Here is a 16,927-nt window from a genome sequence, read left to right on the forward strand (position 1 = left end):
TTGTTTTGAAATTGTTTAATTGTTATGTTTCTTTGTATTTAAAAAAAAACCTTGTGAAGTGAACTGAACTTTTGTATTTTTTACATTTATTTTGTATCTGTGCTTATTCCATGAAAAAACAAGCTGCACAAGGAAAGGGCCATATATCCTTTGTTTTACCACTGTTTTCATCAATGCATGAACATCTGACCACATTACATCTTGCCTGTAGACAAAGTTAGCAGCTGATGTTTGCTCATTGGCCTTGCTCATCATTCTTGTACGGATCTATCTCTTACCTTAGTGTCTGACAGTGGGAGACAACTCACATCTTCCGCTGTAATACAGGAGCTGGCTAGACCATACACATAGCTCATACTAGTCAACAAATGTCCTATTCTACATAAGGGCAGTCTGGAAATTTACAGGAACTACATTGAAGTTAAAAAGCACAAGATCCAATCTTTCTACCTAGACTGTGCTTGTTCTTTGCATGATAATCAAACACTATAAAGGCAGACTGCCAATGTACCCAAAACACATAATCTGTATTTGGTGATTAGTTTAAATTCTTCAATTTAAACTAATAAAAAATAGGTAACATTATTGCACAGTGGTTTTATTCTAAACAGCCAAAAAAGCAGTTATTCCAAAATGTCCTCAATCAAATGCGTTTGTAAACATTTAAGTCTCTTGTGCAAAAAACTGTCTTTTATTTCCCATTACACATTTAAAAACATGTATAAAATGTGTATGTGTTACAATACCTGTACATGTTACAATATGAATGTGAAAATCCCTATTTATTTAGGAAATTCACTTAATTATTGAAACACTTGTTGTAGTATATGTATATTAAGAAAATTAAATTGTTGTTTTACAAATTTAATAGGATATATTCTTTAATCCCACAATCCATAAAAACACAAGGTTAGTTTGTATTACAAAATAAAACAAGGATTCGTTTTCTTAAAAAAAGATATCCATAGCATTGTTTCTATATAAAGAACAAAAACATATTATATAAAGCAGGTGGGTAGCTGCATCTGCATGTGTAGGCTGCAAAGGAAAAAGTAATAGGTTTATTCCATGCTGAAAAAAAGAAGAAAGAAAACACAACGTTTCAGCCATGGAGCCTTCTTCAGCTGTGAGCCTCCTTCTTATAGGTTCTTATAGGTCACATCTGAAGAAGGCTCCACGGCCAAAACGTTGTGTTTTCTTTCTTCTTTTTTTCAGCATGGAATAAACCTATTACTTGTTCCTTATATAAAGCAGTTTATTTTCTTAAGATTATGGAATATTAACATCTTACAGTAATCCACAACATACATTTTTCTGTTACTGTTAAGGAGATACAGCAGTTAAGCCACATCGTCAAATACCTCAAACAAATCATACAATTACTTTACAGATAACGAAATTGAAGGATATCTATAAATCAAACACCAGTTGACAAGTTAAAATTATCTAAATAAACAAATGTATGTTTACTGAGATTATAATATAAATTATAATAAAAAAATCAGTTGTTTAATTCAAGGTTCTGATATATACTGTATCGTAGTAAGAATGACAAAAGAAAGCAAGCACTAAACATAAAAACAAATTTAAAAAGATGACAGTGGATGTATCCAACAAAATCTCTGAAACAATCCAATTTAAATATCTCATTTCAAGTCAGGGTGATTTGCTGTTTTCTTTTTAAGATCAGTGCTTGTTGGAAGAGAATCACATCTTTGTCCAGCTCCTCAATTTGCTCAAACAGGTATTCAAAAAAGTGGGTGCAAGAGTCCTGACTTTCAGTCTGTTAGACTTCTCAGAGGAGTCCAGTTTCCTATTGATCTTCCTGTCTTTAACGCAGGCACCCTCTGAAGGGACATCATAGCCTGTAAGACCTCCTTCAGTAGGTATTTTCTTATTTTCCTGATAATCTCTCCTTAATGCCACACTTTCATCCTCTGTTTCATCTATGTTGAACAGATGTTCAACTGACATCTGGCATTGGCTATCTTTCATGCTTGATGGAGTTGGTATTTTCAAGCTTACAACCTGCCTTGGGTAAGAATATTTCACTTTTAAACTTGCGACCATTGTCGGAGATGTCAAATTACAGTTCACATCGTTCTCAGTGTAAAAATGATTGTCTTCTACACTTGTGTTCATTGTTGATGTTGTTAAATTACTTTCCACATCCTTCTCTGGCTGAGAACAATTCTCTTCCAAGATTGTATTGACTCTGGCAGTTTCAGATGCCACAGTCTTCTGATCTTCACTCTCAGGGAAGAACTGAGGCACATCAGTCTTCCCAGGACTTGAGAATTTTGGGAAGTGGCTCAAGCTGTCTTCTTCACTGTCTTTCTCTTCATCTCCTTCATCTTGTATCACATTGCTGGTACAATGGACTGGTAAAGATGTATTTAAATGAATAAAACTCAGATTGCCTTTGGTCTTCATGTTCTGACTTTCTTCCAAACCTGATTCATTTGTCAAAATAAAGTCCACGTCCTTCTCTAAGTCAGAATCATTGTCCTCAGACCTCAAGCTCATCACTGAAGGTGTTAAATTCCAGTCCACATCCTCATCTTGGTAAAGATATTTCTCTTTTAAACTTGGATTAATTGCTGAAGATGTTAAAATACAGTGCACATCTTTCTCTGGATGAAAATCATTGTCTTTTACACTCATGTTCTTTGTTGATGTTGTTAAATTACTTTCCGCATCCTTCTCTGGCTGAGAACAATTCTCTTCCAAGATTGTATTGACTCTGGCAGTTTTAGATGTCACAGTCCTCTGATCTTCACTCTCAGGGAAGAACTGCGGCACATTAGTCTTCGCAGGACTTGAGAATTTTGGGAAGTGGCTCAAGCTGTCTTCTTCGCCGTCTTTCTCTTCATCCCCTTCGTCTTGATTCACATTGCTGGTACAATGGACTGTTAAAGATGCATTTAAATGAATAAAACTCAGATTGCCTGTGGTCTTCATATTCTGACTTTCTTCCAAACCTGATACATTTGTCAAAATACAGTCCACGTCCTTCTCTAAGTCAGAATCATTGTCTTCAGACCTCAAGCACATCACTGAAGGTGTTAAATTCCAGTCTTCATCTTGGTAACGATGTTTCTCTTTTAAACTTGTGTTCATTGCTGAAGATGTTAAATTACAATGCACATGTTTCTCAGGGTAAAAATCTTTGTCTTCTAATCTCATGCTCATTATTAAACTCTTTAAATTGCTGTCCACATTATTCCCAGAAAGAGAAGCAGTCACATTTATACTTGTGTTCTTTGTTGTTGTTGTTGTTGTTGTTGTTGTTGTTGTTGTTGTTGTTGTTGTTGTTAAATTATTTTCCACATCTTTCTCTGGCTGAGAACAATTCTCTTCCAAGATTGTATTGACTCTGGCAGTTTCAGGTGCCACAGTCTTCTGATCTTCACTCTCAGGGTAGAACTGAGGCATATCAGTCTTCCCAGGATTTGAGAATTTTAGGAAGTGGCTCAAGCCTTCTTCTTCACTGTCTTTCTCCTCATCTCCTTCATCTTGTATCACATTGCTTATAGAATGGACTGGTAAGGATGCATTTATATTGATAAAACTCAGATTACCTGTTGTCTTCATATGCTGACTTTCTGCCAAACCCAATAAAGTTGTTGAAATAAAGTCCACGTCCTTCTCTATGCAGATATCTTTGTCGTCTAAACCACTTGTCATTGTTGATGTTTTGAAATTGCTGTCCACATTATTCTTTGAGTAAGAAGCAACCTCGTTTAACTTTGGATTCATTGGTGAAGTTACAAAATTAGTTTCCACATCCTTTTCTGAGTAAAAATCATTGTCCTGTAAACTTGTCTTCATTTTTGAAATTGTAAATTTGCTGTCCACATTGTTCTCAGAGTAATAAGCAATCTCATTTATACTTGTGTTCATTGTTGATGGTGTCAAATTGTTGTCCATATCTCTCTCTGTGTGAAACTCAATGTCTTTTACACTTGTGTTCATTGTTGATGTTCTTAAATTACTTTCCACATCCTTCTCTGGCTGAGAATGATTCTCTTCCAAGATTGTATTGACTTTGGCAGTTTCAGATGCCACAGTCTTCTGATCTTCACTCTCAGGGAAGAACTGAGGCACATCAGTCTTCGCAGGACTTGAGAATTTTGGGAAGTGGCTCAAGCTGTCTTCTTCACTGTCTTTCTCTTCATCTCTTTCGTCTTGTATCACATTGCTGGTACAATGGACTGGTAAAGATGTATTTAAATGAATAAAACTCAGATTGCCTGTGGTCTTCATATTCTGGCTTTCTTCCAAACCTGATTCGTTTGTCAAAATAAAGTCCACATCCTCCTCTAAGTCAGAATCATTGTCTTCAGACCTCAAGTTCATCACTGAAGGTGTTAAATTCCAGTCCACATCCTCATCTTGGTAACGATGTTTCTCTTTTAAACTTGTGTTCATTGCTGAAGATGTTAAATTACAGTGCACATCTTTCTCTGGATGAAAATCATTGTCTTTTACACTCGTGTTCTTTGTTGATGTTGTTAAATTACTTTCCGCATCCTTCTCTGGCTGAGAACAATTCTCTTCCAAGATTGTATTGACTCTGGCAGTTTCAGGTGCCACAGTCTTCTGATCTTCACTCTCAGGGTAGAACTGAGGCATATCAGTCTTCCCAGGATTTGAGAATTTTAGGAAGTGGCTCAAGCCTTCTTCTTCACTGTCTTTCTCCTCATCTCCTTCATCTTGTATCACATTGCTTATAGAATGGACTGGTAAGGATGCATTTAAATTGATAAAACTCAGATTACCTGTTGTCTTCATATGCTGACTTTCTGCCAAACCCAATAAAGTTGTTGAAATAAAGTCCACGTCCTTCTCTATGCAGATATCTTTGTCGTCTAAACCACTTGTCATTGTTGATGTTTTGAAATTGCTGTCCACATTATTCTTTGAGTAAGAAGCAACCTCGTTTAACTTTGGATTCATTGGTGAAGTTACAAAATTAGTTTCCACATCCTTTTCTGAGTAAAAATCATTGTCCTGTAAACTTGTCTTCATTTTTGAAATTGTAAATTTGCTGTCCACATTGTTCTCAGAGTAATAAGCAATCTCATTTATACTTGTGTTCATTGTTGATGGTGTCAAATTGTTGTCCATATCTCTCTCTGTGTGAAACTCAATGTCTTTTACACTTGTGTTCATTGTTGATGTTCTTAAATTACTTTCCACATCCTTCTCTGGCTGAGAATGATTCTCTTCCAAGATTGTATTGACTTTGGCAGTTTCAGATGCCACAGTCTTCTGATCTTCACTCTCAGGGTAGAACTGAGGCATATCAGTCTTCGCAGGACTTGAGAATTTTGGGAAGTGGCTCAAGCTGTCTTCTTCACTGTCTTTCTCTTCATCTCTTTCGTCTTGTATCACATTGCTGGTACAATGGACTGGTAAAGATGTATTTAAATGAATAAAACTCAGATTGCCTGTGGTCTTCATATTCTGGCTTTCTTCCAAACCTGATTCGTTTGTCAAAATAAAGTCCACATCCTCCTCTAAGTCAGAATCATTGTCTTCAGACCTCAAGTTCATCACTGAAGGTGTTAAATTCCAGTCCACATCCTCATCTTGGTAACGATGTTTCTCTTTTAAACTTGTGTTCATTGCTGAAGATGTTAAATTACAGTGCACATCTTTCTCTGGATGAAAATCATTGTCTTTTACACTCGTGTTCTTTGTTGATGTTGTTAAATTACTTTCCGCATCCTTCTCTGGCTGAGAACAATTCTCTTCCAAGATTGTATTGACTCTGGCAGTTTCAGGTGCCACAGTCTTCTGATCTTCACTTTCAGGGAAGAACTGCGGCACATTAGTCTTCGCAGGACTTGAGAATTTTAGGAAGTGGCTCAAGCTGTCTTCTTCACCGTCTTTCTCTTCATCTCCTTCGTCTTGTATCACATTGCTGGTACAATGGACTGGTAAAGATGTATTTAAATGAATAAAACTCAGATTGCCTGTGGTCTCCATGTGCTGGCTTTCTTCCAAACCTGATACATATGTCAAAATAAAGTCCACGTCCTTCTCTAAGTCAGAATCATTGTCTTCAGACCTCAAGCTCATCACTGAAGGTGTTAAATTCCAGTCCTCATCCTCATCTTGGTAACAATGTTTCTCTTTTAAACTTGTGTTCATTGCTGAAGATGTTAAATTACAATGCACATGTTTCTCTGGGTTAAAGTCATTGTCTTCTAATCTCATGCTCATTATTAAACTCTTTAAATTGCTGTCCACATTATTCCCAGAAAGAGAAGCAGTCACATTTATACTTGTGTTCTTTGTTGTTGTTGTTGTTGTTGTTAAATTATTTTCCACATCTTTCTGTGGCTGAGAACAATTCTCTTCCAAGATTGTATTGACTCTGGCAGTTTCAGGTGCCACAGTCTTCTGATCTTCACTCTCAGGGAAGAACTGAGGCACATAAGTCTTCCCAGGACTTGAAAATTTTGGGAAGTGGCTCAAGCTGTCTTCTTCGCCGTCTTTCTCCTCATCTCCTTCGTCTTGTATCACATTGCTGGTACAATGGACTGGTAAAGATGTATTTAAATGAATAAAACTCAGATTGCCTGTGGTCTTCATATTCTGACTTTCTTCCAAACCTGATTCATTTGTCAAAATAAACTCCATGTCCTTCTCTAAGTCAGAATCATTGTCTTCAGACCTCAAGCTCATCACTGAAGTTGTTAAATTCCAGTCCTCATCCTCATCTTGGTAACGATCTTTCTCTTTTAAACTTGTGTTCATTGCTGAAGATGTTAAATTACAATGCACATGTTTCTCTGGGTTAAAGTGATTGTCTTCTAATCTCATGCTCATTATTAAACTCTTTAAATTGCTGTCCACATTATTCCCAGAAAGAGAAGCAGTCACATTTATACTTGTGTTCTTTGTTGTTGTTGTTGTTGTTGTTGTTGTTGTTGTTGTTGTTGTTGTTGTTGTTGTTGTTGTTGTTAAATTATTTTCCACATCTTTCTCTGGCTGAGAACAATTCTCTTCCAAGATTGTATTGACTCTGGCAGTTTCAGATGCCACAGTCTTCTGATCTTCACTCTCAGGGAAGGACTGAGGCACATCAGTCTTCCCAGGACTTGAGAATTTTGGGAAGTGGCACAAGCTGTCTTCTTCACTGTCTTTCTCCTCATCTTTTTCTACTTGTATCACATTGCTGGTAGAGTGCACTGGTAAAGATGCATTCAAATTTATATAACTCAAATTACCTGTGTGCTTTTTATGCTGACTTTCTTTTAAGACTGATAAAGTTACTAAATTCCAGTCCACATTCTTCTCTGGGTAAGAATCATTGTCTTCTAAACTCATGCGCACTGTTGAAGTTGTTAAATTGCAGTCCACATTGTTCTGCAGATAAGATTCATTATCATTTAAACTCATTCTCATTGTTGAAGTTGTTAAATCCCAGTCCACATCCTTGTCTGGGAAATAACTTTCTTTAAGATTTGTGTTCATTGTCGAACTTTCAAAAGTCACAGACCTCCTGCCCATACAACCAGGGAGTGGCTGTGGCACACAAGTTTCTTCCAGATTTTGGATTTTTGGGAGATGACAAAAGTAGCTTTCTTCAATGTCATTCACTTTTTCTCCATTACGTTCTCGTGTTGACTTGGTGGTGGAATACATTATGGTGTCATTGTGATTGACACCTTCTAATGGTTTTTTGTGTTGGTTTTTGTCTGATACAGTGCAGGTCACACTCTTCTTAAGGTAAGAATCCTGCAAGAGAAAACCTGGTTCTGTTGTAATGAACTTGTCGAGCTTATCTTCCTGTTCACTCTCCAATGAACAACTGAATTTACTGTGTCCTGGATTTTCAGCTTCTTCACAGTTAGAATGTATATCGTTCTCCATCAAGTGTATCTTGCCAGAAACATGTGATTTATTTTCTTCTCTGGGACATATTTCTAGTACTCCTTCTTCATAGAAGTTCAGCTTCCTTGAACATTGAGGTGATATGTCATTTTTTTCAGAGTTGTTTTCTCGGAATACCAGGTTTTCAGCACAAGGAGAAGAGGTAGGTGTGACTCCTGCTCTTCTGTGGGAAGCTTTCTTGGAGGAAACAAGAGTGGCACTCACAGGAGGTGATTTATTGTCATTGTCTGTTAGATATGACATACAAGTGGGAGTCAGAGAGTAATCACATAGTACAGGTAATTGCGCTGGTGTCTGAAGTTTTGAACCACTGGGTACCATGGACATATCATTTGTGCCTGCTGTGTTTCTACTATGATCAGCAAGTTCAATAGAATTAGTCTCTAGAATGTATTCTTTATCTCTGAGAGAGCCTTTCTTTGTAGCCTCAGTTCCATCCCACTTTGTTTCTGGACCTGGGGTTGGAACTAATTCAGTGTCCGTGCTACTGAAACACACAGTGACTGGCTGCATCAAATCAGCTGGACTTTTTAGATTTGCTGTGAAGTCCCTGAATCTTCCTTCACATACACTTCCCCCTTCAGCTGTAAATAACCTGTTTCCAGTTTGTTCAACAAATCTGCTGTTCACATCGTAACCAGGACCAAATTTGGTCTCATCCACATAATGTTCTTCTTTGCTCTCATTGACACATTTGACAGGGGCTGAAACCTCAGATTTTTCAGCATGCCAGGAAACATCATTCTTTAAGAAAACTGAAGTTTTGTCAGAATATGTTTGAGTGTTATGCTTTGTGTTTTGATTTGTCTTTCTTTTTTTAAGAAGTTTAGGAGACAGAAATAACTTGTATTTTTGTGTTACATCTGGGGTGCTTGAGTGCACTCTGCTTTGCTCATTTGATCTATTTTTGCTTGATCCATGGCCAAAATAGCCACTTGAATCCATTGTATGATGAAAGAAAAGGGATTCATCTTCAATTTTCTGCTGGGCTTTTTGCACCTGAAGCCGTATTTGATTCTGTGCTGATTCTTGTTCAAAGTTTTCCATTAAAGAGGCAGAGAATAAAAGGCCATGATCTGAAATCCCAGAAATGTTTAAGGTGCTCAGATACGCAATATGATCATCTAATGTTTTGTTTCTCTTTGGTTGGTTCCAGTGTATTGTCTGCAAGTGATACTGCGTAGAAGAGAATCTTGTATCCTCCACTGTAAATAATTGCTCTAGTTCTTGTTTGCTGAAGTATCGAATGGGATTCCTGTCTTCACCTATTGTCTGTCTGACCAGTGAGTTTTTGAAAATCTGCCTGCGGTATATTTTTTCCTCGATCGTCCCACAGGTGATCAGTCTGTAAACTACCACATCCTTCTCTTGTCCAATCCTGTATGCTCTGTCTACAGCCTGACTGTCTGTGGCAGGGTTCCATGATGGATCAACAATCACCACTCGATTGGCAGCCGTTAGATTGAACCCTAGTCCGCCTACTTGAGAGGTAAGCAAGAAAATGGAATACTCACTCCTGTTCTGAAAGGCAGTGATCAGGCAGTGACGCTGGTCAGCAGCAGTTAATGTTCCATCAACACGTAACATCTTAAATCCCCTTTCATTCAAAACTTGCTCAATAATGTCCAGCATCTTCCGAGACTCTGAGAAGACAAGGGTGCGATTACCCTCTTTCCTGAGCCTTTCAAGTAAAGCCAAAAGAAACGTCATTTTTCCCGATTCTTCAATCAGATCTTTACTTAACAGGTGGCAAGTTTTGTTCTCACAGAAGTCCTTCATAACATGTCCATTTGAAAGATCTGGCTTGCCCTCATCATCGCATTGCAGCTCAGTGTATTCTTTGGCAGTAAACAGTCTAGGATGATCACAGATCTTCTTCATAGTGGCGAGGTCAGTTAATGCTGAATCATTGTAGCCTCTTAGAATTATTTGATTAATTAATTTTCTGTACAGTCTTTCTTGTAAGGGGCTAAGATGAACCCACATTACAAGATCATTCTTCTTGGTAAACTGGGCTATTTTGACAGTGTCTTTGTTAGGCTCTTTGCTTTCTCTCTGAATGTCTTCTTTTGTTCTCCTAAGGTAGTAGGGCTTTATCATTTCTGTCAAGCTCTCTGATGTTTTCAGGCCCAGTGCTTTCTCTGAGGGACTTGCATCCTTCTCCCTTCCTCTCATTATTGGATTCTCGTACAACTTTCTAAAGCTTCGGTAGGTACCAAGGAGACTTCCCTGGCAGGCGAGGTGGAACAAAGACCACAGCTCTTGGAGGTTGTTCTGCACAGGTGTACCAGTGAGCAGAATCCGAGTTTTTGCGGGAATTGAGAATGCTGCTTTAAAGGTTTTAGTAGTACTATTTCGGATCATGTGAGCTTCATCAAAAATGATACAGTCCCAGATAAACTGACTGTCTCTATAAGTGGACAATGTCCTCTCACTGTTAATAAGCATTCTAAATGAGGTAAGAAGCACATGCCCTTTTCTCTGAACTTCCAGCACCCTGCCTTCTTTATCTTTGTATCTGGAATGAAAAATGTGGAATTTTATCCAAGGTGTCCATTTCCTCAACTCCGCACCCCAGTTCTCCAGGAGACTGTTAGGCATCACAAGCAGAACAGATCTCATCCTCTCCATTACTATCATACCTGACAGAAACGTAATAGTCTGGATAGTTTTTCCTAAACCCATATCATCAGCTATAATTGCACCTTTTTTATTTTCTTGATGCACTTTATAAAGGAAGACCAGTCCTTCTTTCTGATGCTCGTAGAGTTTGTCATGCAGCTCTTTATACAGCAAAAAACCGCTGCTGAGGACATTGACACACCTGCCTCTTTCCTCTTCCAGTTGCTCTACTTTCTTCTTGCCCTCCATGGTGCGTGTCACATTAAGAAGACCCTATAGGTAAAAAATGTTACTGTAAGACATTTTATCAAAGAGTGTAAGGGGCAGAGTGGAGAGCAGAGGCAGGATGTGGACTGGACTAAAATGGATTGACTGTGTGAGGCATTTCCACTGCTACTTAGTTGAGTTAAACGTGCATTTAGGAGCAACTACAGAGTAGGGAAGGAAGTTTAACATCCGGGTGGGTCCCTTGGACATTTAATACCATATTAGGGACGGTTTAGTGTGCAGACCCCCTTGCTACACTATGATCGAAGGGGGATCTATCACATAATGGTATAAATAGAATCAGGTGATAAAATACTTAGGTAGATCCTGGCAGAAGATCTTGGAAGGCTCTGTCCTATATAAAGTTCAGAAATGTTATGAGTTGGGTCTTCACCATACAGTTGTGTGCAAACAAGTCATGCCATGATCTAATGAAGTTTCTGTCAACCTCAGAAAAACATATTGATGCTCTCCAAGAAAAAGCTGGAAAATCACCAAAGGCATTACAAAGGACGCCAGAGTAACATTCAAGGAACTGCCAACCCCTCTCACCTTGCCTAATGTGACTGTTCATGACTCAACTATTAGAATATGACAGAACAAGTATTTATGGAAGAATAACTGTTATGCTGCAGCCTATACTGGGAAATGCTGCAGCTGCAGTGCAGGTTGACAGGTCGAGACCCAAGTGCAAGACTTCAGGGATCTTCTGGAGATCCCAGATAGATGAGATGGTAGTGAGGCATTAAGTGGAGAGCAGTAGCCTAAAAATTGTAAAAGATCAATATTGGAGCACTGATCTAGTGGAGAATCCAGCCTTAATAGCCAGCGTAATTGGATGATTGACCAGTGGATTGACTGCCTAGTAGAAAGGTGGCCCAACCTTGTTCACATGGGGCTAGTCACAGTGAATGCTGTGGTGGGATGGTTCTCCCAGTCCGTGCATAGCAAAAGTCACTGCTCTCCAAAAGTCTGAAGTTTGCCAAAGAGCACATATACTGTATGACCCACAATGCTTCTGGAACAATGTTATCTGGGCAGATGAGTCATGGGTAGAACTCTTTGACTTCAATGTGAAATGCTGTGTTAGGTGAAAACCAAACACTGCTTTCGAATAGAAGAACTTCATCCCAATTGTCAAGCATGGTGGTGAGAGTGAGATGGTTTGGGGCTGCTTTGCTGCCTTAGGACCTGGGTGGCTTGCTGCCATTGACAGAACCCTGAACTCTGCAATTGTATCAGAAAATTCTAGAAATGAATGTCTGGTTAATGTTCATGACCTGCAGATTAACAGAAAATGAATCTCGCAAAACAATGATCCTAAACATACAACCAGATCTACAAAACATTTGCTGCAAAAAATGAAAACCCGTGTTCTACAATGGCCAAGTCAAATTCCAGACCTAGACGTCCTCAAAATATTGTGGCAGGACCTGAAGCAACCCTCTAATGTCACAGAACTGAAGGAGTTCTATAAGGAGCAATGAGCCAAAGATCCAGAAAAAAATGATGTGGGAGACTAATCAATGGTTACAGGAAACATTTAGTTGCAGTCACTGCTACTCAAGCAGGAGTCACCTGTTATTGAATCAAAAGTTTTATATACTTTGTCACATGAATGTTGCATAATGTAAGGATAAGTGAATGTTGAAAGTGATAAAAGTTTTGTATAATTTGTTTCATCAGGATAATTATATTACTGGGACTTGAATTAAAATCTAATAATCTTTTATGTTTCAAATATGTTAAATATGCAAAAATCCTTAGGGGGTTCATAAACATTTTCTTAGTACTGTAGAAAATTTACTGGGCCTCCAGAAACATAGTCAGAATCTCCCAGGGACTTTAATCAGGACATCCAGCACTTTAGTTTGAAGTAAGAAATGTTTGTCTTGACTGGCCAATTGCTGTAGTAAAACTTGCCTCACATAATGCATACAGTCTTCAAGGCTTCTGTTTAAATTCTGAAGTGTGCAAAGACTGAAAGATAAACCTGACAATTTAGGTTTAGGTGGAGAAAAAAGTCTTACTAAACCAGATTGTTCCAATAATAAAGGAGGCACAACATATGTGCCTCAAAACTCTCTAATGACTTTCTGGATGCTAGTTTGCTCATTTCAGAATATCATAGAGAAACTCCAGTGATGACTTGTATGGAGAAGGCAACAAGAGTTTCTAAAGTATGATGCAATACCTTTGAAGGGTTAATAAACAAGTAATCCTGAAAACATGAGGTTTCCTAGGTATTTTTTGGGTAAATATTCTCTCCAGCACTATGAAACTGACATCAAGAGATTTTACGTTGAATAGTTACAAAAGAGGATGGTACGGTGGCGCACTGGTTAGCTTTGCTGCCTCATAGTGCTCTGCTCCCGGGTTCTTTCTTATCTGATATATGTTCGTGTGGCTTTCCTCCAGGTGCTCTGATTTCCTCCCACAGTTCAATGACATGCTGGTAGGTTAATGGGCTTCTAGGAAAATTGGCCCTCATGTGAGTGACTGTGTATTTGTGTTTGTGTCTGTGTGTCTGCCCTGCGAGAGACTGGCATCTTGTCCAGGGTGTACCCTGCCTTGTGCCCGTTACTTCCTTGCTCCAGCTCCCCCACAGCCCTGAACTGCAAGAAGCAGTTACAAAATGGACAAACGGGGGAGATCATTCTGCACTTTAATTCTGTCATATGATTACACAGACCTGAAGATAGATCAATATAATTGCAGGCAAAGGAATCTTCCTTCAAGAATCGAAACAGTTAAAATAGTGAAGCACAGACGATACATTTACTGTACATCCATCATATTAACACACCTCAGCTGGAGATCAGCTCTTCCGGAGAGACCCTCAATCTCTGGGATCAGATGATATCTGGCTTCCAGGCACTGTAGCTGTAAGTTAAATAAAACACTGTTAAACACTGCAAAATAATACTAAATTATGACCCATGCAATGCATTCACAACACATTACATTTATTGTCTGTAAAATTAATTGAACAGGAAAAACATGCTTAAGTGCCTATGGAACCTAGAAAAAACATGAGTGAAACGTTTCTAGGTAATAAAACTTTTTTATTCTATATGAATAACTATGTCCCTGTGTAACAGAGGACAGTGGCAATCAGAAGTGATGTCAGCCCCATCAAATCTAGACAGTGTAGAGATCTCCTGTAGAAAGAGAGCTGGTCTTTTGGAGTAGAGGACTTTCCTGCTGTGCTGTGCTGCTCTGAGCATGCACGCGACTGTGAACGAATACCTGCAGGAGCAGAGTTGAGCTGCACCCATCACACCTCACAGTGTTGGGAGATATTCTACATTTCCTGGAAATCCAGCATGGGCTACTGTACATCTCCTGTTTCCCTGTTTTTTCCCCAATGGCACAAACAGCAGAGGGAATGTGTTGGTCTTACAGCTCTATCCACATCTGTGAAGAGGAATTAGAGCCCGAGGGAATGTACTGTATAACATTTGCTGGGCCTCTGGAAATTTGGTAATGAGCCCCACCTCACACAATACACTCAGTCTTCAGGGCTTCAGTTTAAATTTAGAATAGAATTACTGTATGACTATCAGATAAACCGGAAAATTGCATTCCAAGTATAGAAAAGAGCTTTACAAAATCAGATTTATCCAATGCTAAAGGAATTCAACAAGGGACATTGAAATGTGCCTCAAAGCTCTCCATGACTCCTTGCATGGCTACTGGTTTGCTAATCCTTAAATATCATACAGGAACTGCAATGATATGCCTGAAATTGAGTTTTCTTCTTTTACCGGTTCAAACAATATAGACAAATATAAAAAAGAATGTGTTTATTCATAAAAATACTGACCAACTGCAAATGGAAAAGAACTTTGAGCAGTGTGAGTTCTTTATTTGTAAACAAGAAATATAAGTAACCAAAATACAATGCAGTGCCTTTGGGGAGCTGAAATACAAGTGATCCGGAAAATAGTTTACTTTCCTAAATATAGTTGTTGTGTGAGTATTATTTTCAGCACTATTGAACTGGCATCAAGAGATTTTCATTCTCCACTTGAATGCTGTCATCTGACTACATGACTCCAAACTCAAAAGCCAAAAAATAGCTGTGTATCATTATATGCATTTTGTTATCTTAATTAGTCTGCTCCTAAGTAACTCCTTAACCAGTTTGCTCCTTTAATTAACATTAACATTAATTAAAATGATTTTACAACTGTGAAAAGGAATCTCTGTCCAAGAATCTTAACAGTGAAAAAGTGAAGTATAGAAGATAGTGCTCTTAAATCCATTATACTTACACACCTCAGAGGATGATCTGGAGATCAGTTGTTTTGGAATGATCCTGTGTTCCTTAGTCCCTGGGATCAGATGAGATCTGACTTCCAGGCACTGTTACTGTAAGTATAATAAAACACTGTTAAACATTGCAATACAATATATAATTACGGCCCTGTGTCATGTAGTCACAACACCAAAACTGTTAGGACATCTATTGACTTCAAACATGTAGGGATTGTGATTCAGTACATCCATCCATTTTTGAAACCCTTTTATCCCACACAGGGTAACAAATCGGAGCCCAACCCAGCAAGCCACAGGTGCAAGGCAGGATACACCTTGAATGGGATGTCAGTCCATCGTAGGGCACACACAGACACAAACACACACAGTTATACTAGGGGCAATTTTCCCAGAAGCTGATTAACCTACTAATATGTCTTTGGACCATGAGAGGAAACCCACACAAACTCCATAGAGATACCATCCCATTAATCGAACCTAGAACCACAGTGATGTGAGGCAGCAATGCTAACCACTGTGCTGATGTCAATTCAGTATCTTAAAAATAAAATATATGTATTTTTTATTTAACTTAAGAGAGCTCTACAGTATATGCATCATGCAGTAGTGTATTCTTTACTTCCACCATTTTATTTTCACTTTAAAACAGGCTCACATGAATTTGCACAGCAGACAAAAAATTATTTGTTGAACCTGCTGCTTTTTTGTCTTTTTTCATAGCAACAGTCTCTCTATCAAAAGGAAAGAAGATTTAATCTGGACTGAAACCGTCTTTTTCTCTAACATTTGAAAGTTATTGAATCAGGCCCCTCTTTTTATTTAATCCCACCTATTCCACCCAAGACAAATGTGTTACAGGCTGCACTAGTAGTAAACTAGTGCTGCTAGTGAGTAACCGTTTTTTCTTTGTGAGATGTCTCAAACCGGTTTTCCCCTAAATATCTGTGCCAAGGCAAGAAACGGTTAGGATATGATCTAATGCAAACTGTTCTACCTGTTGCTCGAGGTGTTGTTTTGTAAAATGCTCTTTTGTCCCATGTACTGTACCATGTAGTAAAAACCCTTCAGAAATACCCACTTTATGTGTGGACCTCACTGTGGAGGTCCCTGTTATGGTGTATACTTTCAAACACTTAAAAGACACATATCCATATCTAATACCTGAAGACCACACACATTCACAACAGCGAGGTGTTTTTTACTTAATGCATTTCTTTAACGGTCATCTCTATGATTCCAGTTGAATTTTTTGTTTTTTGTATTTCCTCTGTTTATAAAAATTCTTATCTCGACGCACCGACGTAAAATGAAGAACGAATCTCACCAAACAACAGAAAGAGGAAAAATAAAAACGACATTTATTTACACGACTTACCAGTATCCTGCCCTTGCTTTCCCGGCACCGGCTGAACAAGTCTGGCACAATGCACAGGATGGGTGGTCGTTTTAAATGGCTGTTTTTGCATGATTGTATCTGATTGGATAAAACGTTTTGTTCAAACATGAAACCCACAACTACTACGCCTTCTGAGCCACATCCTGGGTACTCCCCAAAATAAAACAGATTCAGTTTTTCACATTTAATGCCTTTATTACTTTATTACAAGAACAACTGCACTCTTCTAAAAATAGAAGTGCATTTTAAGGGAAATGGTATAGAAGACTAATGCACATTCTTTTGTTTGTAAGTCAGCCTTCACACCGTGAATGACTGCAGTGAAACACCAATCACATTATAGAAGAGATGTAATCCAGCCATCCTAAAAATTTACATAATTGAAGCAGTAAACTTGTTGTCATTATTACGCATGTGTTGCAGATCGCTGGCTTCTACCTCTCTGATTTCCGT

General features: G+C 38.4%; 1 protein-coding gene across 3 annotated transcripts; it reads right to left on the reverse strand.

The window, feature by feature from the left end:
• Positions 1-668: 668 nt before the first annotated feature.
• On the reverse strand, positions 669-16,585 carry LOC148653611 (uncharacterized). 3 transcript variants are annotated; one of them, XM_088648834.1, is made up of 5 exons: positions 16,454-16,585; positions 15,079-15,171; positions 13,604-13,680; positions 3,303-10,803; positions 669-3,263 (listed from the first exon to the last, which is right to left on the reverse strand). In XM_088648834.1, the coding sequence occupies exons 4-5, from the start codon at positions 10,777-10,779 to the stop codon at positions 1,708-1,710; spliced, it is 9,033 nt and encodes a 3,010-aa protein (XP_088504960.1). In that variant the 5' UTR covers positions 10,780-10,803; positions 13,604-13,680; positions 15,079-15,171; positions 16,454-16,585; the 3' UTR covers positions 669-1,707. The 3 variants fall into 3 exon arrangements, with proteins under 3 accessions (XP_088504960.1, XP_088504958.1, XP_088504959.1); XM_088648832.1 differs by having other exon boundaries at positions 669-10,803; XM_088648833.1 differs by having other exon boundaries at positions 669-10,803; positions 15,075-15,171.
• Positions 16,586-16,927: the final 342 nt, after the last annotated feature.

This window comes from Lepisosteus platostomus, chromosome 10, assembly GCF_059453375.1.
Source record: "Lepisosteus platostomus isolate fLepPlt1 chromosome 10, fLepPlt1.hap1, whole genome shotgun sequence".
In the NCBI taxonomy this organism is placed as follows: domain Eukaryota; kingdom Metazoa; phylum Chordata; class Actinopteri; order Semionotiformes; family Lepisosteidae; genus Lepisosteus; species Lepisosteus platostomus.

Excerpts from the sequence above, each read along its gene's own strand:
- LOC148653611 (XM_088648832.1), bottom strand. The coding sequence starts at position 10,779 with ATGGAGGGCAAGAAGAAAGTAGAGCAACTGGAAGAGGAAAGAGGCAGG.